The sequence below is a fragment of the Trematomus bernacchii genome, unplaced genomic scaffold, assembly GCF_902827165.1.
Source record: "Trematomus bernacchii unplaced genomic scaffold, fTreBer1.1, whole genome shotgun sequence".
NCBI lineage: Eukaryota > Metazoa > Chordata > Actinopteri > Perciformes > Nototheniidae > Trematomus > Trematomus bernacchii.
This window is the reverse complement of record NW_022987571.1, coordinates 2,193,822-2,221,647: the sequence shown is the minus strand read 5'-3', so window position 1 is coordinate 2,221,647 and position 27,826 is coordinate 2,193,822. Positions and strand designations below refer to the sequence as shown.

The 27,826-nt window shown below is 42.7% G+C and overlaps 2 protein-coding genes across 3 annotated transcripts; both read left to right on the top strand.

Moving 5' to 3' along the window:
• Window positions 1-1,925: 1,925 nt before the first annotated feature.
• Window positions 1,926-14,063, top strand: thap7 (THAP domain containing 7). 2 transcript variants are annotated; one of them, XM_034126196.1, is made up of 5 exons: window positions 1,926-2,054; window positions 5,469-5,548; window positions 10,970-11,107; window positions 11,211-11,321; window positions 12,520-14,060. In XM_034126196.1, exons 2-5 carry the CDS (start codon window positions 5,469-5,471, stop codon window positions 13,679-13,681), a joined length of 1,491 nt encoding a protein of 496 aa, XP_033982087.1. In that variant the 5' UTR covers window positions 1,926-2,054; the 3' UTR covers window positions 13,682-14,060. The 2 variants fall into 2 exon arrangements, with proteins under 2 accessions (XP_033982087.1, XP_033982088.1); XM_034126197.1 differs by lacking the exon at window positions 11,211-11,321 and having other exon boundaries at window positions 12,520-14,063.
• A 5,147-nt stretch (window positions 14,064-19,210) lies between these two features.
• On the top strand, window positions 19,211-27,463 carry s100v2 (S100 calcium binding protein V2). The gene is made up of 3 exons (XM_034126238.1): window positions 19,211-19,360; window positions 21,774-21,899; window positions 26,171-27,463. The coding sequence occupies exons 1-3, from the start codon at window positions 19,352-19,354 to the stop codon at window positions 26,345-26,347; spliced, it is 312 nt and encodes a 103-aa protein (XP_033982129.1). The 5' UTR covers window positions 19,211-19,351; the 3' UTR covers window positions 26,348-27,463.
• The last annotated feature ends 363 nt before the right edge of the window (window positions 27,464-27,826 follow it).

The window sequence follows — 27,826 nt, the reverse complement described above, 5'->3', positions numbered from 1 at the left end:
TAGAACTGGTACTTATAGTTTTAATGATACAGTCTGGTTATAATGCGGTTTGGAGGAGGCCTCACAGGTAAGAGCACTAACTAGCTACCATCACATGTACTGCTTGACTTAAATGTATTAAACGTATAATTAAGTGATAGCAAAATATAAATAACTAATGTCATGCAAACATATTAATTTGCTTGATTCCAGTGTTGCATTTAGCACATTGCATACAAACGTTAAGGGATTTTAAGATTCTGAAGTATTATGCTAAAAACTCAATAACTTAGATTATTATTTATAGTTTTGCTGAATAGTCTCATGTCCGCTTACCTTAGAAACGTAAAATGTGACGGCAGTGTGCAGATGGGGAAGCATGTTAGCTTAGCTTCTTAGCTTGAGCTAGCTCTGTTACTTCCCAGCTGGAGGCAGCAGGTCCCGCCTCGGCTCCGCCTCTTTGCCCTTATTTGGAGCAGGCGGGAGTTAGACTCAGACGTCACTGTCGAGCCGTTAGTGGCCGACTCCGCCTACTTGCCTACTTGCTTCTCGGCAACTCTGCAGAATCCTATGGGTGACGTCACGGACCCTACGTCCATTTATATATACAGTCTATGGTTTTGACTCTGCACACCGTTTACATGCATAAAAACCTTCATAACACACAAGGGGACGGGTAATAACCGGAAAAGCATGACATGGGAGCTTTAAAGGTGGGGTAGGTAATTTTGGAGAAACCAGCTCAAGTGCGCTAGAATTTGAAAATACACAACCGGAAAAAATCTGCCACTTCCTCACAGAGCCCCTCCTCCAACACACACGAACGCGCACATGACCAATGAGGACACGAGATAAGTTTGTGCACAGATGGAAGGCTGACAGGCAGGTAGGCCATCCAGTTATTTTAGCCGGGCCGGCTCAGATGATTGGTCGTGCTTTTTACAGCGCCACGGCTTCCACAGATGAATTTTTTTAATCTATTTATTGTCAAAGCATTTAATATATTCATTGCTATCGGGATGTTAAGAGCATTCCATGGAATATAACAAAAAAAGTGTTTCTGAAATAAATTACATACCCCACCTTTAACTTGTAAGCTTATTACAACTTAATTTCATTCAAATGCAAATTTAAAAATGTGTGTTTTACTTTATGGATTAAATGGATCATAAGAAAGAACAAATATATTCTTCTTTTTTTTTAAATATAACCATTTCATTAATGAGACCTTATACCTTTTTTTTTATCTTTGTCAAAATAAATGAATGACAATGTTTCTCGTGATGATCTGATGGTGATGGCTGACAGTAATTGGAGTAACAGTGTGCAAAGCATGATGCATTGACACATTATGTAATCATGTTGAACACTGCTTTCAATCACATAATTTAGCATCGTGGAACAATTTGTCAAATCCATTTTTGTGGGGTCAATGATTACAGTAAAGGTGCTGCCCATTTATAACGTCAATTTTAGTTAATAATTTGTTGTGTTTTACATGGCCATATGGATATGAAAGAGTCGTTTCTTCTTGAAGGACTTATATTTTGGCTGGGCTAAAAATGTCTTTCAAAGACTGGTTTTAACTGTTTTTAAAATTCATCAATCACATTCATGAATGTATTGTGTGGGTAAATGTTGTAATGGTTGTAGAATAGTTTATAACTTCTGTTTGCTAGTTTTCTTTTCTTTTTCTTTTGGACTGACACTGAGTGCTGTACGATAACAATAATCCCCAAGACAAGTGGCAATAATAAATCTAAGATGGCCAAAAATCAAGATTTTACTGTGGGCTCATATAACAAAGAACTGGTGCACTACAAAAAAGAATTTGCAATAAATAGTGACATTGTATCTTGTAGTTTATTTGATAAGCTTGGTTGAAAATACAAAGCTCTTTACAGGCTATATAATTATAACATACCATTATAATGCGTGTTATTTTCTTCCTTCAAGTGTAGGCCTATGCTTTAAATAAAGTTTTATACAAAAAATTGAGGAAGGAGAAAAAGGCGGAAGAAGGTGGAAGAAGAAGAAATCAGCCATCTTCGTGAGGTCGAAATCTGCAGTGCAGGGTAATATCTTTAGTTTTTATTTATCTTCATCTGCTCCAGGGTTTATTGAACTTGCGTAGCAGCCGAAAGATTGCAAAGGGGTTCATAATATTTACAACGGCTTAGCTTTCACTAGCTCCCTGCTAGCTTGTGGCAAAACTGCGTAGCTTCAGGAAGCCACTGCGCTGCACTAACGTTACTGATAAATACCTGCTAAATACTAATAATGTCTCAGAAGCGAATGTGCGTTAATAATCTAAAGTTGTTTAAAAAACTCAGAGGTAATGCTAAGGAGGAGTCTCTCTGAGGCTCACATCCAACCGGAAACACAGCGCTCCCCTGCCTGCTCTATCCACTGCACGAAGCCTAATACACTGTGTAGCCTACTACAATGTACTACACTATGATGTACTACACTATACTAAATTGTACTACACTGTACTGTGCTGTACTGTACTACACTGTACTGTACTGTGCTGTACTAGACAGGCTACTGTTCGTCTGTCTGTTTACCGAGCCAACCTTTTGAGATTTAAAGACACAACGTCAACGTTTTTTTTAGAAAAGAAAACTTTATTGATAAAATGCCGAAAATACAAACAAGTCAACAGTGTTATTAACAGAGTTGGACAAATTACTCATATTATTAACTCCAAATAAAAGTTGCAATACTCCAGTGTAGGATTAGGAATACACAGTTACAAGTAAACGTCCTGCATTACAAATTGTACTCAAGTAAAAGGACACTTTTTACACATATTAGCATCAAAGTATAACTTGCTGGAGAACCTGATAGTCCAACCCTACCTTCTTATTATACATCCATGATTCAGACTGGCACATATAAACACCATACTTTTATAATTTACACTTTAAATTATTGTATTGTAATGATTAATGCATTAATGTGTTCATCACTTTAATGTTGCAATTGTTAAAAGTGGGGTTTATTTGAATTCATTTATATACTACTGGTTAGCCTATAATAATATATGATAATGTCTAAGCAGATTTATATTTCAATATAAATCTAAATCTGCAAAGTAGATAGTAACTACATCTGTAAATTAAATGTAGTTGAGTTGAGCAAAATGTGAAAATACGCAAGTACCACACCTTTTTACAGTACAGTACTTGAGTAGATGTACTTAGTTACAAACCACTATGGTTATTAAGTGATGATAACACAAAAACAAATCGATCGCATCATAATGACGAAAAGTAAAACAATGTAAAATAAAAACATTATTAAAAAAGATAATTGGGGATCTGAGAGGAAAATTCTAGACAATGGTGTGAGCGTATTAGATAAATGTTACAGACATGAACCTTTTTTCTTTGTGAATGTACACATTTCAATGGGACATTTTGTTAGACTAATAATTAAATAAGTAGTTAGCACGATGAAGACAATGGCCATATAGTCATGGATTGGAAAATATTTGGATGGACTGCAACTATAAAGAATATCCGTTATTAGGGCATTGTTTAAGGTATGGCAATGTGACTTATTCAGTGGTGCAGTGATGATGTACTTTTATAAGCCAACCAACTTAGCAGGGCACAGGCTTTCTCTACAAAAAGCAATGGGACTTTTCATTTGAATTTTGAAATATAAGAAAAATACAATCTTTGTGTAATTACTGGCGTATTTAATGTGGTAGAACATAATCTGTTGTGCTTATGTTAACCACAGACCTTATTTCAGGCATCTCACCAAAAATGATTTCTAAAAGACATTGACTGTATTGATCCACTCCATTAGAAATTGTTTTAACAGGGCTGATTAATGTGGGTATTTTGAGCGCACCATGGACAGAGGTAATTAGTCATTTGTTACTTTACACGGAAAACAAAGGAATTAATTGAAATTAGGGCTGTCAAGTTAATAACGCCACAAATTATTTTAACGCGATTAACGCATGTGCATTTTTTGTCCTCGGCCGCCCCGTAGTTTCAGAGCGCATCGAGTTTAAAATACCATCTACACAATCCAAGCACACTGATGCCGACAGCCCCGCTCCTGCCGCCCGCTTGCGGCAGACCACACTTGAAAGTGTGCAGGGGAGACGCCTGGACACGTCTACGAGCAGCAAACTTCAAACAAAGATCGCTAAATGGGTGGCGACAGCTTGCAGGCCAATTAACATTGTGGAGGACGAGGGGCTGCGTGATATAATTCGGGTCGCATCCAACGACTGCACTCATGAATTGCCTTCCAGAGCCACCACTGTGTCGAAAATACACAACTTGTATGAAGTCCAAAAAGTGAAAGTAGAGGAGGATTTAAGAAAGACTTCCAGAGTTGCGCTCACCGGAGACTATTGGACTTCACTCAGTAATGAGTTACCTCGGGGTCACAGCGCATTATTTTGACCCACAGTGGGAACTTCAGTCTCATGCTTTGACAGTTATGAAAACAGAGGAGCGGCATTTCGCCCACACACACACACACACACACACACACACACACACACACACACACACACACACACACACACACACACACACACACACACACACACACACACACACACACACACACACACACACACACACACACACACACACACACACACACACACACACACACACACAGTATTGTATGAGAGAGGTTCCAGGTTGAATTGAGGCGAATATTTGTAATGTTCAGAGGTTGTTGAATATTTGTCATTGTTCAAATGATAATAAACAAACATATAAAGCATATTTGTCCACTCATATGTTGATAAGAGTATTCAAAACTTGAAAAATATCCCTCTAAGGTACATTTAGAACAGATAAAAAATGTGCGATTAATTTGCGATTAATCGCGATTAACTATGGACAATCATGCGATTAATCGCGATTAAATATTTTAATCGACTGACAGCCCTAATTTAAATACATCTTCATTTCCAGAAGCAACCAAACAGTGTTCAGTACCACTTTACAATAAGAGTACCCTTATAAAGGGTTTACGAATAGTTTGTAATTCATTTATTAATTAGGTTGTGAACACTTTTTAAATCATTAATAAGCTTTTATAAGACATGAGATAAACAGGGCAACTGTGACCGGTTGCTTGCCAAATAGTGAGCCCACATGTATCTGTACTGCTAAGCCTTATATTGGCTACTTAGCTTACTTCGTCTTCTTCATCAGCCAGCATCCTAGGTATCTGTTGCTCACTGAGTTGATTCTCACTAAGAAGCCAATATAAGGCTCAGTCATCTTGCCAAATAGTGAGCCTATGTTAGAACTGGTTTATAAATGGTTCTTAATGATTAATTAAGTGTTTACAACCTAATTCATAACCTAATTATAAACCCTTTATGAATCCTTTGTAAGGGTAGTCTTATTTTAAAGTGGTACCGAGTGTTCAAATCATATTAAAAAAGGTTACTGATACTAAAACAAATCTAACTACTTTTCTTCTTCACTGTATCATTTCAGATGCCGAGACATTGCTCAGCCGGCGGCTGCAAGTCTCGGGACAACCGTGAGACTCGTAGTGCTGGGATCACCTTCCACAAGTGAGCCTGACAGAGCATGTGTGACACATTATCTAATCTAATGTTATCAGTATTATACTAAGTAGAATTAGATGCCGGTAGTGGCTGCGTAGGATTGTTTCAGACATTTCCAATAATTCCAGAGCGCTGTAAAGTCCAGATTTAAACACTGATTGAGAACAGATCAATACACCACATGTTTAACCAAGATATTCTGCTTCAGTCCATATTTGTCAGCGTTAAGACTTTCAAAAACAACATCTTTAAGGCACACAAAAAAGGAGGAGGAACTGTTAGTTATAATCGATACTGAGAATGGATTTAGCCTAACTCATCTAATCCCATGAATGACTTTATTAAGTATTAATTAGAGTATTTTTTAATATACATTTATTTTGCTTAAATATTTTTTGATTATATTATATTGACGAGAGACATTCAATGCTTCATCCAAAAATCTAAAAATAAGCTTTCAATGTATAAAAAAAGTTGTTTGGTATAGTACAGCTTCACATAAATGCAGCGCTACAGAACACTGCCCTACTCCACTCACATGGCCCTGTTAACAATCATTATTTTGTAAGACATAGACTGTGCTAGTGGTAGCTATAAAGCAGGGGTGGAGAACCTTTTTCCTCTCAAGGGCCATTTCAATTTTCACAACATCCTCCGAGGGCCGTACAAATGATTGACCTCAACCTCTGCTAAAAAAAACTAAAATCACAGCCCATTCATTTGGCCTTTCTTTCATGCTGTGCAAAGAAAAAGCAACCTCTTAATCCAGATATCTTACCATGACTCGCGCATAGACACACAAGATGTGTGCAAATGTATATGAACATGATTTAAGTAGGGGGGGACCTAACCTCCTCTAGAGGGGTCCGGGGGATGCTCCCCCGGGAAGATTTTGTTTTTAAATGTTGAAGTTAAAAGCATCAATCTGGTGCACTTTGAGAGCAACATTAGGAGATCTATGGATACATCTCTCAACACCCATATGAAACAGACCTGTAAGCAGATTTACTTTTTCTTTATGGATATTTTACAAATCACTCCCCTTTCAAACTGTATTCTTGTTTATTAATAACAACTTTCTTTTTACTGTCATATAGTATTTTATACCTATTTTTCATTTATTCTCTTATTTTTTTATAACTATAATGATCATATCAAGGTGTGCCTTTACCTCACTGAGCTGAGGTTATCAGCCTCTCAGTCTGTCAGGAGAGAGCTCTCTTCCACCTGGCTGTAGTAACAGCTCCTTATATTTGTTAGCATAGCTAGCTAACCAGATGCTAATAACAACATTCCCCGGTACCGCTCTCTCTCTCGCTCGCTCAAACAAAATGCGCTCGTGACACACACACACACACACACACACACACACACACACACACACACACACACACACACACACACACACACACACACACACACAGAGCCGAGCTTGAGTGACACACAAAGACCCAGAAGTACTTGTACTTTAATGTAGTATATTATTTTCGATGGCGTTATTGTATGATCAAATGACAGATGAGCTGATCGCCACTGGGCTTACAACTAAAGACACAGCCACGCAAAAACTGCAGCATGTGTACGGCACATTTTTTGCGGTCTAGATTTCTTTAATTTTTTTTTCCCGTGTGTTTATAAATTACCTCTAGGGCCGTATCAAATGGTCTCGCGGTCCATATACGGCCCGGAGGCCGGAGGTTCCCCACCCCTGCTATAAAGGATGAGCCGGTAATCCATCAGTCAGTTCAGACGTTAGAAATGAGATATTGTAGGAGGCAAGGATCAACTGCTGGCTCCACCAAGAGAGAACTAATGTCGCTCAAGACTGAAGACTGCAGCACATCATTATATTATACACGCATTATGTTATACCTGTGTTGGATACCTCTTCTTAGTTTTTTCCTCTGATGGAAGAAGTTTTTTTTTACTTTGTTACAAGTAAAAGTCCTGCATTCAAAATCTTACTTAAGTAAAAATACAGAAGTTTGGCATCAAAATATAATTAAGTACCAAATTTAAAAGTGGTGATGCCGAATGGCACATATATATATTGAGTTACTGGGTTACTATTATGATAATTTATATATTTATATTAAAGCTGGTAAATGTGGAGCTAATTTGGTTTCAAGGCAGGTCACTCCACAGAAACTGCCCTCCTCGCTGTCTCTGAGGAACTGCACACGGCTAAAACAGCCTCCCTCTCCTCTGTCATCATCCTTTTGGACCTGTCTGCTGCATTCGACACGGTGAATCATCAGATCCTCCTTCGCACTCTCCAAGAACTTGGAGTTTCAGGCTCTGCACTTTCCCTCCTCACCTCATACCTCAAAGGCTGCACCTACAGGGTAACTTGGAGAGGGTCTGAGTCTGACCCTTGTCAATTAACTACAGGAGTCCCTCAGGGCTCTGTCCTTGGTCCCCTCCTCTTCACTCTGTACACAAACTCGCTCGGATCTGTCATTAGCCCGCATGGTTTTTCATACCACTGCTACGCTGACGACACCCAATTATTTCTGTCCTTTCCCCGTTCTGAAACCCAGGTCGTCGCACTCATCTCTGCTTGTCTAGCTGGCATCTCTCAGTGGATGTCTGCTCACCACCTCAAGCTCAACCTTGACAAGACTGAACTGCTTTTCCTTCCTGGAAAAGATTGTCCCACTCTTGACCTAACAATCAACATCGGCCCCTCTGTTGTTTCCCCGACTCAGACTGCAAGGAATCTGGGTGTGACCCTAGATAACAACCTGTCCTTCACTGCAAACATCGCTGCTACAACCCGCTGCTGCAGATACATGCTTTACAACATCAGGAGGATACGTCCCCACCTGACCCAGAAAGCGACTCAGCTTCTGGCCCAGGCTCTCGTCATCTCACGCCTTGACTACTGCAACTCCCTCCTGGCTGGTCTACCTGCATGTGCCATCCGACCTCTGCAGCTCATCCAGAATGCAGCGGCTCGTCTGGTCTTCAACCTTCCTAAATGTTCCCACACCACACCGCTCCTCCGCTCACTTCACTGGCTTCCAGTAACTGCTAGAATCCACTTCAAGACACTGGTACTTGCGTACCATGCTGTGAATGGATCTGGGCCTTCCTACATCCAGGACATGGTTAAACTGTACACCCCAGCACGTGCACTCCGCTCTGCATCAGCTAAACGGCTCGCTGCACCCGCACTGCAAGGGGGACCCAAGTTCCCATCAGCAAAAACATGTGGGTTTGCTATCCTGGCTCCAAAATGGTGGAATGAGCTCCCCATTGACATCAGGACAGCAGAAAGCTTACACATCTTCTGGTGCAGACTGAAAACTCATCTCTTTCGACTCCACTTCGAGCGATATAATTACTAACAAAGAATTTCTAACAAAGCACTTATATACTAATAAAGGACTGGCTTATCTAAAGCCAGTTGAGTAGCACTTTAAATGTTTTAGCTCTATGAAACCTGATGTACTTATATGATTCTGTTTTCTTCAAGTTTATATCTTCTTGGTCGAATGCACTTATTGTAAGTCGCTTTGGATAAAAGCATTAGCTAAATGCAATGTCATGTAATGCAATGTAATGAATAACTTTATATACTGCTGCTGGATATCTTAACCTATAAACATACAGTCCCCTCCAAAATTATTGGAACAGCGAGGCTAATTGCTTTATTTTTGCTGTACACTGAAAACAATTAGGTTTGACATCAGAAGATGAATATGAGACAAAAGGTCAGTATTTCAGCTTTTAATTCCAGGTATTTACATTTAGATCTGTTAAACAACTGAGAAGATAACACCTTTTGTTTAAACCCACCCATTTTTAAAGTGAGCAAAAGTATAGGAACAGAGACATAAAATAGTGTGAAAAGTTAATAATACTTAGTATTTAGTTGCAAATCCTTTGCTTGCAATAACTGCATCAAGCCTGCAACCCATTGACATCACCAAACTTTTGCATTCTTCTTTTGTGGAGAATGCATGCTCAAAAGGGTTTAAGTCTGGAGATTGACTTGGCCAGTCTAAAACCTTCCACTTCTTTTCCCTGATAAACTCCTTGGATGTTTTGGCAGTGAGTTTTGGGTCGTTGTCTTGCTGCATGATGAAGGATCTCCCGATCAGTTTGGTTGCATCTCTCTTTAAATTGGCAGAGAAAATGTTTCTGGAGACTTCTGAGTTCATTTGGCTGCTGCCATCATGTGTTACATCATCAATGAAGATCAATGAGCCTGCCCAGAAGAAACCATGCAAGCCCAAGCCATGACATTACCTCCACCGTGTTTCACAGATGAGCTTGTGTGTTTGGGATCATGAGCAGATCCTTTCTTTTTCCACACGTTACCCTTTCCATCACTTTGGTAAAGGTTCATCTTTGACTCATCAGTCCATAAAACTTTCTCCCAGAACTGTTGAGCCTCGTCTCTGTACTTTTTGGCAAATTCAAATCTGGCCATCCTATTCTTATTGCTAATGAGTGGTTTGCATCTTCTGGTGTAGCCTCTGTACTTTTGTTCCCAAAGTCTTCTGCTAACGGTGGATTGTGATACCTTCGCTCCTGCCCTCTGGAGGTTGTTGGTGATGTTTCTTTACAGTTCTCATAATGTTTCTGTCATCAACTGCTGATGTTTTCCTTTGTCGACCAGTTTGAAGTCTGATGCTCAGTACACCAGTGGTTTCTTTCTTCTTAAGGACATTCTAAATGGTTGTACTGGTTATGGCCAATGTTTGTGCAATGGCTCTGATGTATTTTCCATCTTCTCTCAGTTTCAAAATTGCTTGCTTTTCTCCCGTAGGCAGCTCTCTAGTCTTCATGTTGGTTACACCGTTGTAACTAAAAATGCAGTCTGCACAGGCAAAGCCCAAAGCTCAAACTGAGAGTAGAAATGCAGTGCTATTTATTGTTTGAATAATCAATGTATAGCAGGACACACCTGGGCAACAAAAAACACCTGTCAGGCACATGTTTCAATACTTTTGCTCACTTGAAAAATGGGTGGGTTTAAACAAAAGAAGCTATCTTCTCAGTTAACAGATCTAGATGTAAATACCTGGAGTTAAAAGCTGAAATACTGACCTTTAGTGTCATATTCATCTTTTGATGTCAAACCTAATTGTTTTCAGTGTACAGCAAAAATAAAGCAATTGGCCTCGCTGTTCCAATAGTTTTGGAGGGGACTGTATGCACTGTATATATATCAACCTTTATTTAATCATTGATTATTTAATTTATATTTTTTATTAGCTAATAATTAAATCTAACTAGTAATTAAAAGCTGTAAAATAAATGGAGTGGAGTAAAAAACACTATTAGCTTCCAAAATGTAGTGGAGTAGAAGTATAAAGTACAGTACCGAACTTGAGTAAATGTACTTTGTTACTCTCCACCATATTTCCTATTTACCTTGTACTGAAGTGACAGAATGTATTTACTTGTGATGGCCAGACTACCAAAAGGAGCGACCCGGAGGAGCCTCTGGATCAACAACTGTCACCGGGCGGACTCCTGGGACCCTCAGACTGACTTTGTTTACTTCTGCTCCAAACACTTCACCCCACAGAGCTTCGAGCTGACTGGATGCAGGTCTGTACTCATTCAGATACTGGAGTGTTGATGTGATAAAGCACTGTCTCCTGCTCACAGCGTTACAATAGCAGATTCATGTGTTTGACCTGTGCACTCACAGTGGGATCAGGAGACTGAAGGAAGAGGCTTTTCCTACAGTGTTTGACTCTTCTTCAACAACCAAAGGGAAGAGAAGAGCGACACAGCAGACAGCAGGAGGTCTGCGTCTCAGGTAACACACCTATACAGTTATGTGTGTGATGTACCATCAGCAGCTCAGAAGCCAGCTGATGCGCAGCCTTAATATGTGCGACAAAGATTCTGTTGTTACTTGTTAGCGTTACATAAAATGCTTTTGACCTGCAGTTTGACGCTATGAAACAAAGCTAGCAGAAGATGATACACTTCCCCCATGCATGGCACTTCAAGCCCTCGACATGTTGGATTTAGAGCTGTAATCATGTCTCTGTACAACTCAAAACACTGCTCCTGTGTTTATGGTTGGATATCGTTTAAAATATGACTAAAACCAGTACCCATACAGTAAATGGGAAGTGATACTAAAAGATTCATCTGAAACCCATCATGTGATTAGAAGCTGTGTGTCCCACTGGCTAGCTATTTGCAGTGACTCTGCACAGCGCCCTCACAGTGGCTAATGCCGAGAACATCACCCACCCACTCTCAGTGGCACAGGGGGGTTGTCACAGAAACTTACCGCCCATCTCCTGTGTCCCCATCAGGGACAACGATAAGCGCTCTCTGACTGTTACCGTTGTAGGCTCTGTCGTGCTATTGGCTAAAATCCCTGTGTCCACTCAAGAGGGAGTTTCTCTCCCACTACCCCCCCACGTCTGAAACGCCTCCATTGGACTGCTTTGTTTATTTCCGTTACATCACTATGTAACACTCACGCTTCTATTGGCTATGGCACCAATACATAAAGATAGGCCAAGGGGACGCAACATCTCTAAGCGGTTGACGGCCGGCCAGGTAACCAATCAGAGCAGAGGGTGAAAAGAGGTGCTGCAGCACAGGCAGTATGAGAACAATAAAGAGCTTTTTGAACATTAAAGCATGGAGACATGTCCCAGTAGAGACATAATAGTGGTGCCCCTTTAATATTGGGTTATATTGATGAACCTTATTATGTCAACATTTAGGAAATGTTGTCATTGTTCCCCCACTTGTATATCCTGCCAAAAGGCTCTGTGGGCACTGTGGCTCCAGGGTTTAAAGGTGTAGACATGTTACAGGGTCAGTGGTTTTGATTCCCAGCCCCTGCATGTCCAAGTGTCTTTGGGCGAGATACTTAACCCCAATTGCTCCTGTTGGCATGTCTGTGGTATTGGAGTGTATGTAAGTGGCTTTGGATAAAAGTGTCAGCTAAATGTTTTTCATAATCAATTAATAATTTTTCTTTTCTGTAGGAGGAATCGGCGCTCAGGCGACCTGCAGAATGCTCAGCAGAAGACAGACGGGGGTGAAACTTCCAAACAACCAAATGGAAACACACCTGCATCTCCCCAAGAGCCCTCAGAGGTGGAGCAGCTCCCACAGCAGGAATCCAGTCTAGAACCAGAACCAGCGTGTCGTCCGCAGTCCCCATCACGTTACATGAGGCGTCTGCCCCCTCCTCCAGGCTTCTACCTGCCCAAGGAGCACAGCTACGCTCAGCTCTGCCCCCTGCTGTGGAGGAGACGCTACGACCAGGCCATAGACTGCTTGGAGAGAGCCTTACGACAGCTGCATGCGGCCCGGCGGAGGGAGAACCGCCTGCGGAGCACCGTGCTGAGGCTGCGGGACAAACGGCTGAAGCACACTCTGCTCCTGTCACAAGATAGTTCTAGAACCTGGGGGGAGAAGAGACTAGGCAAAGGAGGTTCTAACCAGGGGGGGAGAGATGCTAGATCTGAGGGTGTAGGGTTGTTTGAGGACAGATGTGTGGATCAGATGGAGCATTGTCTGCCAGACTCGAGCAGCTGCTCTGAGGAGGAGAAGGGATTCTGCTTCTACTGTGGAAGAGGCCCGGAAGCACGCAGAGCTTCAAAGACTTCAAATGATGTGGAGTCTGCAGTGCATGAGGACACGCTAAAAATGAGGGACCGGGTAGAAACCAGTACAGCCGCAAACACTACAAACATACAGGAAAGACCACCTGGAAAAAGTGTAGAAAGTAGTGACTTAAATGGAATAAATCCCCAAGTCCTGCTCCAAACTCAAGGTGTCCAACATGTGATCCCTGGGATGTCTCTGTCTGATTTTCATGAGCAACTGCTGCTCTCTGAGGGGGAGAGTGGGGCTCTGGGTGAGGAGGCTCCCCTCCAGCAGCTGTTCCTGATACAGGGGGGGGGAGAGGGGCAGCTCCTCCTGGTGCCTGTCCCTGCTGAAGATAAAATACAGAGCTTTCTCAAGATGGAGTGCGCTCTTGATGAAGGGCAAGTTTCAGAACTGGAAGTGAAACAGCTGATGGAGAGGGGGGGAGGCCAGCATTCGGTCCTCAGCACCGAGACAGGGGAAGATGTGAGGGAGAAACTTAAAGAACATCTGGAGGGATTTCACCTCCAGCTCAGCACAGAGTTTATAAACTGACGGGATGTTCTGAATGAACACCACAAATCATTCTGTTACAGTAATCATTCATTTGTGCCACTCTTACATTTACTGAATGTGTATTTCAGAGGCTGCATGGTCTTTTAAAAAAGCTTTATGGACTTCTTCAGTTGTTCTTCTTTTGAAGGATGAATTGGTTGTTTAATGTGCAGAGCCAAGCCCAAGTGAATATATCTGTTTGTGTTTCACAGCCTGGTGTGTCTTCTTCCTCCCAGCTCCATTGTTGTTATCAATCAATCAATGTTTATTTATATAGCCCAATATCACAAATGTTACATTTGTCTCAGTGGACTTCACAGTTTGTACAGAATATCAGTATGACAATACGACACCCTCTGTCCTTAGACCCTCACATCGTACAAGGAAACACTTCCAGAGAAAAACCCCACAGTTTAAAGGGAAACATGGGAGAAACCTCAGGGAGAGCAACAGAGGAGGGATCCCTCTCCCAGGACGGACAGACGTGCAATAGATGCCGTGTGTCAATTGAAAAGATAATACATTTTACAGCGTAGGTAGACCAAATGTTTGGAGATGTGTCTGTAATAAGAAGATGAATCCATGAGGATATCCATCCAGGACTTATGATCCAGGACCACAGCAACAGGCACAGCCACGACTCAAGATCCAGGGCTCGCGATCCAGGACTCAGGATCCAGGACTCAGGATCCAGGACACATGACCGCAGCAACAGGATCAGCCACGACTCAGGATCCCGGCGTAGATAGACACCAAAAAGAAATGTGGGGAAGCTGGGTTATTGGGAACATGAGAGTACACAGGTACAGACAGAGAGAAGGAAGAAGCAAGGTGTCCCCCGACAGTCTAAGCCTATAGCAGCTAAACTAGGGGCTGAATCTAATCAGCCCTAACTATAAGCTTTATTCTTTATGTGTTTGAGAGGAAGCCAATGGAGTCAGAGTTGAGACAGTAGCTCTCTTTCATTTGTTGACAACAAGAGGAATTATTATTTAATTTGTAAACTAAAATCAAATAAAAAAACAAAAATACAACTGGGAGAAGACTAACACATGAACATTTTATGCATGAAATGACAAATATCTGAAGATGAAACACAAGGACAGGTACACGTTCAGGTTTTTAAACGTGTTTCAGATGCCTGGAATAAGGTCTGTGGTTAACATAAGCTGTCACCATTTTCATGTTTTATTCCACAACATAAAATACATCAATAAATACCCTACTGCTGATGTCTGGTGCTTCATTAGCCACCTTTAACTTTGACGTCTGTCCAGCTGGGGGGGGGGGGTATCTGTCTGTCCAGCTGCAGGTGGAGAGGAGAGGGGGGGGGGGGGGGGGTTATCTGTCTGTCCAGCTGGGGGGGGGGGGGGGGGGTATCTGTCTGTCCAGCTGCAGGGGGGGGGGGGGGGGGGGGTTATCTGTCTGTCCAGCTGGGGGGGGGGGGTATCTGTCTGTCCAGCTGCAGGGGGGGGGGGGGGGGTTATCTGTCTGTCCAGCTGCAGGTGGAGAGGGGGGGGGGGGGGGTTATCTGTCTGTCCAGCTGCAGGTGGAGAGGGGGGGGGGGGGGTTATCTGTCTGTCCAGCTGCAGGTGGAGAGGGGGGGGGGGGGGTTATCTGTCTGTCCAGCTGCAGGTGGAGAGGGGGGGGGGGGGTTATCTGTCTGTCCAGCTGCAGGTGGAGAGGGGGGGGGGGTTATCTGTCTGTCCAGCTGCAGGTGGAGAGGAGAGGGGGGGGGGTTATCTGTCTGTCCAGCTGCAGGTGGAGAGGAGAGGGGGGGGGGGGGTTATCTGTCTGTCCAGCTGCAGGTGGAGAGGAGAGGGGGGGGGTTATCTGTCTGTCCAGCTGCGGGGGGGGGGGGGGGGGGGGTTATCTGTCTGTCCAGCTCGCACACGGTGGAGTAGGGGGGGGGGGGGGGGTTATTCTGTTCTGTCCAAGCGTGCCAGGTGGAGAGAGGGGCGGGGGTTATCTGTGTCTGTCCAGTTGCAGGTGGAGAGGAGAGGGGGGGGGGTTATCTGTCTGTCCAGCTGCAGGTGGAGAGGGGGGGGAGGGTTATCTGTCTGTCCAGCTGCAGGTGGAGAGGAAGAGGGGGGGGGTTATCTGTCTGTCCAGCTGCCAGGTGGAGAGGGGGGGGGGGGGGTTATCTGTCTGTCCAGTTGCAGGTGGAGAGGAGAGGGGGGGGGTTTATCTGTTGTCCAGACTGCAGGTGGAAGAGGACGAGGGGGGGGGGGGGTTATCTGTCTGTCCCGCTGCAGGTTGGAGAGGAGAGGGGGGGGGGGGGGGGTTGGTATCTGTCTGTCCAGCTGCAGGTGGAGCGGAGAGGGGGGGGGGGGGGGGTTATCTGTCTGTCCATGTCGGTAGAGAGGAGAGGGGGGGGGGGGGGGGTTGGGGTTATCTGTCTGTCCAGCTGCAGGAGGAGAGGAGAGGGGGGGGGGGGGGTTATCTGTCTGTCCAGCTGCAGGAGGAGAGGAGAGGGGGGGGGGGGGTTATCTGTCTGTCCAGCTGCAGGAGGAGAGGAGAGGGGGGGGGGGGGGGTTATCTGTCTGTCCAGCTGCAGGTGGAGAGGGGGGGGGGGTTCATCACACCACCACTCTTTAGAAAATGATCCAAAGTGGACCTCCACTCATTGTATATCGTATCGACATTAACATTCTTTATTTTGCCCTCAAGGTAAACTCTTGCTAAATAGTTGCAGATGACGATGCGGTGACAGCTGTCCCTGAAATGTAATGTCGGTCATTATATTATGGAGTGATGACATCTAGTGGCCAAAGAACGTCTACACATGAAGATCAGCTCTTTGGGGATGGAAAATGGTAACAAGGGTTTTTTTTAAGTACTGTTTGAAATAAGGCAACATTCTATACTTGTAAATGTTCCTGGAATGTCTGAAAGGTATTTGCATTGTTATAAGAATCTTATCTGAACTTGTAGAAAACCTAGTGGTGTGTTTCACATGAAATGAAAGATCGTCTGCCTTCAACAAATCTGTGGTTAACAAAAAAGAATCAATCAATAACTAAGGGCATCCACTTTAATGTGGAAACAAAAGGCTAAAATGCCTGTAGGGAAACTTGTATTTTGGGTTAGGTTCAGAATCAGAATTAAGTTTATTGCTAGGTTACACGTAAACAGCTTTGTCTGGTGAAGCGAACATAAACAAAATAACACAATATGTTTTAAAAGTAGGTCAGAAATATAAAGATGATAAAAATAAGTATTTTTATGAAACTACTTAGCATTACAAAATGATAAAGACAAGTATTTACGCCAAATTTAAATAAAAAATATACAAAGAACCTTAAAAGCAAAACAATAAGGAGAATGGATAATTGACCATATGGCAAACTGCAGCCTGCCCTTATCCTTGGCTGTAGCTGCAGCGTAGATGGTGATGGGGGGGGGACTCCATGATGGAGGTGTAGAATTTCACCATCATCGTCTTTGGCATGTTGAATGTCTTCAGCTGCCTCAGGAAGAACATCCTCTGCCTGGCTTCTTTGAGGAGGGAGCTGATGTTCTGCTCCCACTTAAAGTCCAGGAAGTGGCAAAATGCTAACTCATATCCGGGTTTCAGGACTCATTCCTGCACCACTTTATGTCCCCTGGCCTTTTTTACTCATGTCCTTGTGATCAATCCAGAGATATGATGCACGCTCTGCTCACATCCTCTCACTGACTTCACGTATGAACATGTGTTCTCTGCTCATGGCCTGCAGAACATATGCTGTCATCATCTCTGCTCCACTCATTAACACATGAAGCCTTCTGCAGATGTGTTGTTTCAAATAGAAAAGGATTTAACTTGTTGGAGTTTGACTCACGAGAGAAAACAGTGAGTGTGTTCCCAAAAACTGGATGGGAACTGGATATATATGTGTGTGTGTGTGTGTGTGTGTGTGTGTGTGTGTGTGTGTGTGTGTGTGTGTGTGTGTGTGTGTGTGTGTGTGTGTGTGTGTGTGTGTGTGTTTGCTCAGGGCAGTAACATTGGTAACTGAAAGGTTGAAGGTCTCTAAAACAATTCATTGTGGCTTCTTTGACTGGGTGTGGCACAAACCAATTTAAATGTGAATAATGTATATGATATGTTGTGACACACCCTTCACCTCGAAGTCATCCACGCTCTCCTTTTAGTTCAGGCTGACGATCTGCTGAAATTCTGTTCATTCTTTTACACTTTTTTGTCTTCAGCTAAATTCTTGTGGTTAATTTGAACCAAGCTTCCCCCCGTGTCACGTGTGCACCCACCCCACTGACATCATAAAACCAAACAGAAAGAACGTGGGTGTGCCTGTTCCCTTCTCCCTCTCTGATTCCATCTCAAACTGACCCAACAGCTTTCAGTTTCACATAAAGTCTGCCCTCTGTTGATCCGCAATATGAGAGCAGATCTGGTGACATGATCAGCTGGCAGCAGAGGGGGGAAGTAACTAAGTACATTTACTCAAGTACTGTACTTAAGTACAGTTTTGAGACACTTGTACTTTACTTGAGTATTTCCATTTGATGCTTTGTACTTCTACTCCTCTACAGTTCAGAGGTAAATGGTGTACTTTTACTCCACTACATGTATTTAATACTTTAGTTACTTTACAGATGTGGATGAATGATGTGAAATATAATCAAGTGTTAAATCAGACTTTAGTTCCACCTGGAGTAAATCCACAAGCTACCCTGCAGTATACAAAGTCATTCAAACTAGCTGCTCCTTTACCAGCTTTGAGAACACTTTCATGATCAATCATTATAAAACATATCATATATATTATTCTGAAATGGACCAATCTGCACAATGACTACTTTTACTGTACATGTCACTTGTTAGACGTTTTTACCCAAAGCGACTTACATATACTCCATACTGTGGACAATCCCCACAGGAGCAATCTGGGGTGAAGTGTCTTGCCCAAGGACACAGCGGCATGCTGACTGCAGTGGGGATTGAACCAGTGCTCCCCTTATCCAAACATCAGCACACTATCCCACTTGGTACTTTAAGTATGTTTGATGCAAATACTTTTCTACTTTTGCTTGAGTAACATTTTGAATGCAGGACTTTTACTGTAACTGAGTATTCCTACACTGAAGTACAAGATCTGAGTACTTCTCCCACCTCTGGCTGTTATGAACAGGTTAACAGAGGGACAGGATCAGCAGTGAACAGGTTAACAGAGGGACAGGATCAGCAGTGAACAGGTTAACAGTGGGACAGGATCAGCAGTGAACAGGTTAACAGAGGGACAGGATCAGCAGTGAACAGGTTAACAGTGGGACAGGATCAGCAGTGCCAGCCTCAACATGCACACACTTATTGCGCAAAGCGTCCAACTTTGACTAAAGCTTTCCAGATGTGGAATGAGAGTCTGCTGAAAGTAATCTGCTCCTTATAACATCCAAACACACCACTTTATACACTCCTGTACTCTCACATGTAGTGTGTCCACAGCACAAAAAACACACACACACACACACACACGTAGAGTGGAGGCTGCCAACATATCATGTATGCTCCTTTTTCTTCTTCTTCCTGGCTTTCTCTCATGCAGAGGGAGGATCCAGGAAGGTTGCCAGTTAGTGACTGTCAGTAACCACAAACACACACACTCACACTCACAGACAGACAGGCAGACAGACAGAGGGGAGAATCTCGCAGTGAAACTACCAGTCGACATGTCTCAGGTAAGAAATATAACTTTTATTAGAGTAAATCTCGACACGGGTTAGGAATGCTAACGTATTGAACTTTACATGAAGTTGTGTTAGTTGTTGAGTTTGATCGCGGTTTAAGGAAAGAATGCGCAGCTGGATTGTAAAAGTGAGCGGAACCATTACAGAACAGTTTTCTGCTGAGGCCCGGGCAAAGCACAGCCTCCCCGGACAGAGAGCACTTTCTATCCGCCGTGTGAGCGTCGCTGCTCGGCTTTAAGAGCCTGGAGCTGCGGCCCCTCCCTGCGACAGTAACGTTCCTGTAGCAGACTGCTAACCGCCGTGATCCTGGGCGACAGACAGCTGTGTGTATGGGAGCGAGGCATATACAGTGTATCTGATCACCTGTAGGCCCTCCATGCAGCATGGCTTCCTCTTTATTACAGGACCTTTGTCATTGTGCTACATGATCTTCCTTCAGAAACTATGATTCATAATCTCTCATGTGGCACATTGTCTGTCCCACATTAAAAACTTTCCTTACAGGACCAAACCCCATTGGCACTGTAAGACTTAAAATACAACTATTAAAAACAGTTTCCAATGAGGTAGAGTTTCAGATGAGCTGCAGTCTAAGGATAGGGTGTGGTAACATGAGTCAGTCTTTAATGATTCCCACTGAGACTTTATCCCCGATGCTTACACACTTTGAAATGTCTGATAAAAGTAAAAAACAAAGTGGCTATTTCTTTGCAAATAACCATTTTCATGCGTCAGTCCTGTGATCCACTCATCTGATCTGAACCTTGTGAAACCGGGCTGAGGTGCAGTGGGCCTGCAGCAGCTTGCTCCGTCACTCAGGGTGTGGTTTGAGAAGCTGTTGGCCCACATGCACTGAGTAACTGGAGCAATACAACTGTCCTTAATGCTGAGTTAAGCCACATTCACATCAACACTCAGCCAAAGCGCTGCATGTCGCTGCACTCTGACTCTCCCCTCATAGTTTTAGAGCTGTTTCACAGAAGAGTGTAAGAGACAGTAAATACATCATTCAGATACCTTTCTTGAGTAAAAGTACTTATACCGCACTGTAAAAATACTCTATTTCAAGTCAAAGTAATGCATCAAGAATGGTACTTAAGTAAAAGTATGATGACAAAGATGTTCTTAAAGTATGAAGAGTAAAAGTACTCATTACAGAAAAAGTTTAGCAGCTCGAGACAGATTCTCTCAGGAGGTGAGGAGACCAAACCCAGAGCGGGAAGAGGGACCGTTGACCCTCAAAATAAACTTGCCTTGCCTTGCCTCAACACATGGACGCTCTGGGTATTATAAGCATCTGTTTCCTAACATATTCATTGTAATGCCTTCATGTGGCGTTTCCTCCAAGTGGCCAGGAAAACAATGAATACTTCAAACACTGGAATTTCCCTGCAATTGCAAACGACTAAACGATAAAAACTAGTGTCATAAAAGTGACTTAAAAGTATTTTTTGGTGGAAACTAGCACCATATTAAATACTAAATAAAGATTTGGTAGACTAGATCGTTTTTTCCACTTGGTTAAACACATGTAGAAAGTTAGCATTAGCAAACAGCTAAGGGCGGATCTCATGTCTTATTCAAACAGACTAACAGCTCTGACTCTATAAGCTTCAGCCTGTCAAACGAGTATGGCTCTTTATAAAGTCCCAGGAGGAACGCTATCTTTCAGGAGCTCCATTCTAACGGCTGCCTCTGTTAGAAGCTATAGTGGAAGTGTATTCAGTATTCATAAGAGAGTAGAGTAGAAATACTCTGACTGTTACAATAAGTCATGCCTTCAAATCTCACTTAAAGGTAAAGTAGCAGGTTGCTCCCCCCTCCCTTTCCATGTGTGTAGAGAACTACGGTGGCCTTCAGGTATAATGAGATATACATTCATGTGTTCATCACTTAAATGTTGCTGCTGGTTCAGCTTGTGTTTTTACTATAACACTGCTGGGTAGCTTGTGCAATTCCCCAAGGGATCAATTCAGTTTTTATGTAAGCCTAGAATAATATATGATCAATTATTTGATGATAATATTATGTTTTGATGGTAAAAATGCTCAAATTAACCTAAATAAGTTATCAGACACATGTGTTTATATTAACACTTTCACATCGTAGTATTGTTTTCACATTATCATTTGAAACATAGTAATATAAAAAAACACAATATAGCTTTTAACTAAATAGTTTACCTACAGGAAACTATCCTTGAACCTTAAATAGACAATTATTTAAGAATATGTTTTGTTATATTTGTGGAAATTCTCTTTAGGTCTTGCTTGGATTCAATAAATCAAAAGCTCTTACAAAAGTAAAATTCAGAAATGTCCCACTTCAGCAAAAAGGCTGTCCGTTGACTCGCTGCTCAGCTTTAACTTGTGATGACCTTCTTTTCCCTTCTGTCCGCTCCCAGTATTCAGACCTGGAGAAGGCCATCGACACGCTGGTCTCAAAGTTCCATTCTGCTTCGGCTGACAATGGTCCAACCCTGAAAACTGATGAATTTAAAAATCTGTTGTCCTCCCAGATGCCTAACATGGTAAATATAAAACTGCTCTATGTGTATGTTCTCTGTATGTCTGCTCAGTCACACATTATATATATACATGTTATATTCTGTCTGTCCGGTACGGCGGCCGACCGGTGCAACAGCGTAACAACGCCCCCAAACACTTCCACAGGAGAATTGGCTGCAGCTTCAGAAACAATGCAGATATAAAAAGGGCCAGAACATGTACATTAAGAAACATCTTCACCAACTTGAAAACACATTCGCTGCATAATCAAAACGCTGCAAAAAGCTCAAAACACGGAGACCAGAGGCCTGTACTACGAATCCAGTTCAACAGACCCTGGATATGTTTGAGTTATCTGGCTTAACTAACCCTAACAAACGCACTCTCACTAAGCGGTTCTACGACGCTGGTTATCAACTCGGTAACTCAAGCCAGGGTTTCTCTGTCCGGCTGAGTGCGCGTTCACATGAAAGGGGCGGGGTTAGCAACATTTGACCAATCACAAACATGGACAAGCGTACTGACAGCGCAGCGTCATACTTCATTAATGAAAAGAAAACTATAATATTAGACAAATATGAAGAAGTTAAACTTTAAACATCCATGACTTAAACACTTTATCCAGGATAAAAGCCACATAGCTGCACCTGCAAGGTGAATACAGCTGGTAAAAGAAAAAGAGTTTGAATGCGTACATTAACAGGTGTATGATATCACTGCTAAGACACGATCTGACTTTAATTACATTTGACTCGAGTGTTTCGTCAACTTAATGTGTTGCTTAACACTAGAACCGCCAACGGGGTCAATTTGACCCCGAGCTGTTTTATATTTGATGTAACTTTTTTTCAATAAAATATTAAAGTCTTCCAGTCCGTGACTTTTCCTGAAAGTGTGTTATGTACCACCCTCTGTTGTTAAAAATTGTCAATATGAAGTCAGATTGAAGAAATCACCCAAAAATGTGCCATTTATACCTATTTCCGCCAAGCGGGTCATATTGACCCCACCCCTTTTCATATAAACATGACGTGTTGCTATAGCAACGCCTTTTGTCTACTGCGGTTCCTCCTTATAGATTGAGAGATAGATTGAGAGAGAGAGAGATAGATGGATAGATATATTGATAGATAGTTATAGATAGAGAGAGAGAGAGAGAGATAGAGACAGTCTGTAGTGAAGGAGTGTGCTCCCGCTCACGGGAGACTGCTCGCACTGCGCTCCGCAGCAAACAGCTGTGGGGCGAGTTGAAAGTACGTTATGCTGGCCGCGGTGTCTAAATAATGCTTCCGGCCCAGCGGGCCATTTATAATGTCGAGCCCTGAGAGTCCACAGATTATATTGGTATACGTTTCATCCCTGTGCGATCAAAACTCTCTGTTCAATAAAAGAACATTTTACCTTGAAAATCAATGCATTCTAATAGCGGGTCAATTTGACCCAGGTGGCGGTTTTAGGTATAAAAAATCTCTGGCGGTTCTAGTGTTAAAATAATACTTCTGCATACAGTATGTGACACTGTGAGTGTTGCACGGCCAGATACGGCTCAAGAAGCTGACTCAAATAAGGAAATATATGATACATTATGATGTGATATGAATGATAATGGGACACATCGACGTCTGCACTCACAGTGCCGCAGACTGTACTTAATGTTACTCTGATCCGGTTACTTATGTTGTGGCAGATATTTAAGTAAGCTTTCTTAATGCTAATGTTATAATAGTCAGATTGCTCTGAAGATGGGAGGGGATATTCTATTCATTTTCACGTTCACAGTCAGTTGATTTTTGCCGGCCGTCTTTCTGTATTTCCTCTATCCTGTAATATGACTTGATCGCTTTAAACTCCGCACACGGAGCTCTGATTGGTCAGCAGGCGGTGCTTTCACTGAGTTGATCTCTTATCCTGGAACCTAACCTGCTCCGGACCAGGCTAGGTTCCAGGATAAGTTACCATGGAGATCTAGCCCGCTAAGAAGTGAACCAGCATCGTAGGACCGGAAACCCAGAGTTTACCCTGAAGTTAGCCGCTAAGCGAAGATCCGGCTTCGTAGTACAGGCCTCAAGGGACACAGCTGGGAGACCAGGGGACACTAAGAAGTGACGCACACAGCTGGGAAGGTGCGCTTGGTGACGTTCAGGATTATAAAGCTGAACAACTGTCTCTGTTGCAGAGTTAGTCTGTCTCATAACTGTAAGTGTTTGTCAGTATATCTGAAATGAATAGGTTAGCTACGTTAGCTAGCTAGCTTACAGCAGATCTGCAGTACATCAGAAGGAGTCATGTGATCACATTGTTAAAATAAAGAGACAGTTGTTCAGCTTTATAATCGTGAACGTCACCAAGCGCTCCGGTCCCAGCTGTGTGTGTCACTTTTTAGTGTCCCCTGGTCTCCCAGCTGTGTGTGTCACTTTTTAGTGTCCCCTGGTCTCCCAGCTGTGTGCGTCACTTTTTAGTGTCCCCTGGTCTCCCAGCTGTGTGCGTCACTCTTTAGTGTCCCCTGATCTCCCAGCTGTGTGCGTCAATCTTTAGTGTCCTCTGGTCTCCCAGCTGTGTGCGTCACTTTTTAGTGTCCCATGGGTTGCGTTCGAATACTCCAAAAAAACAGCTCCTAAGTTCTAACCCTATCGTCTATTCCTTGACCTCGGAGTGAAACGTCATGGGGTTAAGGGATAGTGGATAGGAGAATTCAAAAGGATTTAGGAGAAGAGACTGCGACACTTTAGAGAATCCGACTGCACTTTCACTATCCGACGTGTTTATGATGCGCCAGCAGAGGTCATAAATGTGCGCCTGCTGCTGTGGGGAAACTATGGAAACTACAGTTTTCTATACAGCGGACTACAACATGGATGTTTAATAAGAACGAGGGACTACTGTAAACTCATCTAGAGACTCTGCACCGTGCTCTGATGCTGTTGTTTTATGCTTTATGAACGGGGACAACAGAGAAACATATTCTTCATGACCAAAGTTGGAATTGAAATAAAAAAGGAAAGTGAAACTTATGCTCGTCACCCTCTCCCTCCGGTCCACATTAATACAAATGATCCCAATACGTATGATTGTATGAAAAGATCTTCAAATCAATACAAATGTATTTATTATAAACGTTAGTCCTTAACATCTATCACTGTGTATATCACCATTCAAACATCTTTTAAAAGTTGAACAAACCCCACACAGCTCAGTAAAGACTGTGAAATGTTGACTTTATTTGATCATTTCAGTAAAAACTAACGTTCATATTTCTCTTTTTGATTATAATACTGATGAACGTTCAAAACAAAGCACTTTGGCAACTTACCACATACGTTTTAAAATGCTTAATAAGCACCGTAACTTTCATGATATAATTTCTCGTTCATAATCGGTTGTTTCCGTGAACGGCCGACTGTTGTGTGACGGCAAATGCTGCGGCCGCAAGGCATTGTGGGGCAGCATTTTCTCCTCTCCTTTCGGTTAGGGAGGTCCAGTGGTTCCTAGGCTAAAGGAGGTTATAAAGGAAGTTTGAAACCTCCTTTCCTTTTAATTTAGAGAATTCGAACGGCACTTATCATGGCTGCCACTGAGGGACTTCTGGGTCATTTCACTCCGTTAGGAAGGTTCCTAAGCTAAATGGACTATTCGAATGCAACCATGGTCTCCCAGCTGTGTGCATCACTCTTTAGTGTCCTCTGGTCTCCCAGCTGTGTGCGTCACTCTTTAGTGTCCCCTGGTCTCCCAGCTGTGTGCGTCACTTTTTAGTGTCCCATGGTCTCCCAGCTGTGTGCATCACTCTTTAGTGTCCTCTGGTCTCCCAGCTGTGTGCGTCACTCTTTAGTGTCCCCTGGTCTCCCAGCTGTGTGCGTCACTTTTTAGTGTCCCATGGTCTCCCAGCTGTGTGCGTCACTCTTTAGTGTCCCCTGGTCTCCCAGCTGTGTGCGTCACTCTTTAGTGTCCTCTGGTCTCCCAGCTGTGTGCGTCACTCTTTAGTGTCCCCTGGTCTCCCAGCTGTGTGCGTCACTTTTTAGTGTCCCATGGTCTCCCAGCTGTGTGCGTCACTTTTTAGTGTTAGATTTGGTATTAGCAGAATTACATATTTGGTCATTTAGAAAAGGCTGTTGATCATCACAAAAGAAGATAACATGTTTTTAGTGTCTTTAGTCTGGGTGGGGTGGGTCTGGTCAGAACTCTGGCTCTAGTTTTCTTACCACATCCTTCTTCTCCTTGTCAGCTTGTGCTGAATTGTTAATAACAACAGTTTGGTTATACAGTGAACACACTAATTGTTTTTGCCTCTTTCGCTTAGGTCCAAGGGATCGGCTCAGACCAGGGATTTGGTGAAATCCTGAAGAAAATGAATGTAGGTGACGGCGAGGGCATCTCTTTCAAGCATTTCTGGGGGTTAATCCAGTCAGTAGCCACCAGCCAGCACAGCCTCCTCTCCCCCGGGACGGGCTCCTCCTGCAGCTGCATCGTCCTGTGAGGGGCTCCGTCAGCCCCCAGCTCCACCCTGGAGCTCTCCTACAGAGTTACAGTGTGCTCATCACTCTTCTAATCAGGTGCCAGACGAATAAAAGAGAATAAAGTCTAGTCTTCCCACATCATGCTGTTCCCCACATATCTGACATAATCATTAACGTGTTCGAATGCTAAGGTCTCTTATTCCAGAGGGAATTCTGCCCAGCATCATTTGCACCAGTTCAAATTCAAAGTCACTCTAGTTTTGATTTTTCATTTTTTTTTGTAATTTCTACATGTTTCTGTATTTTAAACAAAAATGTTCATCATATAAAAAAAATATTCTTCTCTTCATGCTTTTGTTTACTAGATAGTAGCCATTGGTGACTATGTAGTTTTATTTCACTGCACAGGTTAGGTTGAACTGGACAATTTCATTTTTGGGCCATGGTTTCAATGAAAGTAACTGGTGCAGAAGGAGCTGGGCATATCCCCATGTATAAAGTGATTCATGTGGCTATATGGTTTACTATACACAATGAAAAGATGAACAGGCCTCCGTTAGGCACATTTTCTTATAGCTTGACATTTGAAAATGGTCTCCATCCATTTGATACAGCATCATTTGTAATCTTACAAAAAGGAACAAGAACAGGCTCTTATGGTCATCTCACTAGCAAACTTCATAAATGCAGCCATATCGTTTTCATACAGTGTCGTCAACTTTACGCGTCAAATCTGCTGACCCGAGGTCCATCTGAAGGCAGATCTTTAGAAGCATTGAAGAACATGTTTTACTTTCAGAAGCTTTGAAACATTTAAGAGTTTTCTTGTTTTGTGCCAACTTACTCAAATTCAATGTATGCAGTGAATTCAAGAGTTAACCTTGTCTTTGAATATAAACATCTCAAAAACACCAAAGTGTATTCTGGATTATTTCTAAATGTTTGATTTTGCCGCCCTCTGGTGAACACGTCAAAGTGTGTGCTTTTTAGTCCTTTTATACATTTTGTACCAGTAATGCTTTACCCTTTTGCATTTTCTATGTATTTATATTTGGTTATTCTCTGTATTCTAAACCTGTGTGACAGCATAAGAAAAATGATGTAATAAACATACAAATAAATCACCCATACTGCCATTTGTCACTGTTTAATCATTTATTGATTTAAAACCACCGTCTCACACAGATTCAATGGTTTATGGATCATTCCAGAATTGGAGGACATTTAGACATCAACATTTAAAAAAACGAACCATTTATATTCCAAGTGTTCTGATATGTATCTGATAAACAGGTAGTAAACCATCACAACAACTGATTTGGCCAGCTCAGGCATCAATGGTACATATTGTATTAGATGTTTGATTTTCAGGGGCGTCGCCTGGACCTGAAAACATTCGGGGCTTAGCCCACAGTGGCGGCGGCACTACAGTGGCATTTTTTACTGCAACACTCCCCACACGCACACACACAGTACACCCGCGACTGTTACAATGAAGG

What these genes read in the sequence shown, in the direction of transcription:
- thap7 (XM_034126196.1), top strand. Translation starts at nt 5,469, where the DNA reads ATGCCGAGACATTGCTCAGCCGGCGGCTGCAAGTCTCGGGACAACCGT. An exon ending in GCTGGGATCACCTTCCACAA is followed by an intron (nt 5,549 to 10,969) that starts GTGAGCCTGACA and finishes TGTGATGGCCAG; the next exon opens with ACTACCAAAAGGAGCGACCC. An exon ending in TTCGAGCTGACTGGATGCAG is followed by an intron (nt 11,108 to 11,210) that starts GTCTGTACTCAT and finishes GTGCACTCACAG; the next exon opens with TGGGATCAGGAGACTGAAGG.
- s100v2 (XM_034126238.1), top strand. An exon ending in CCTCCCAGATGCCTAACATG is followed by an intron (nt 21,900 to 26,170) that starts GTAAATATAAAA and finishes TCTTTCGCTTAG; the next exon opens with GTCCAAGGGATCGGCTCAGA.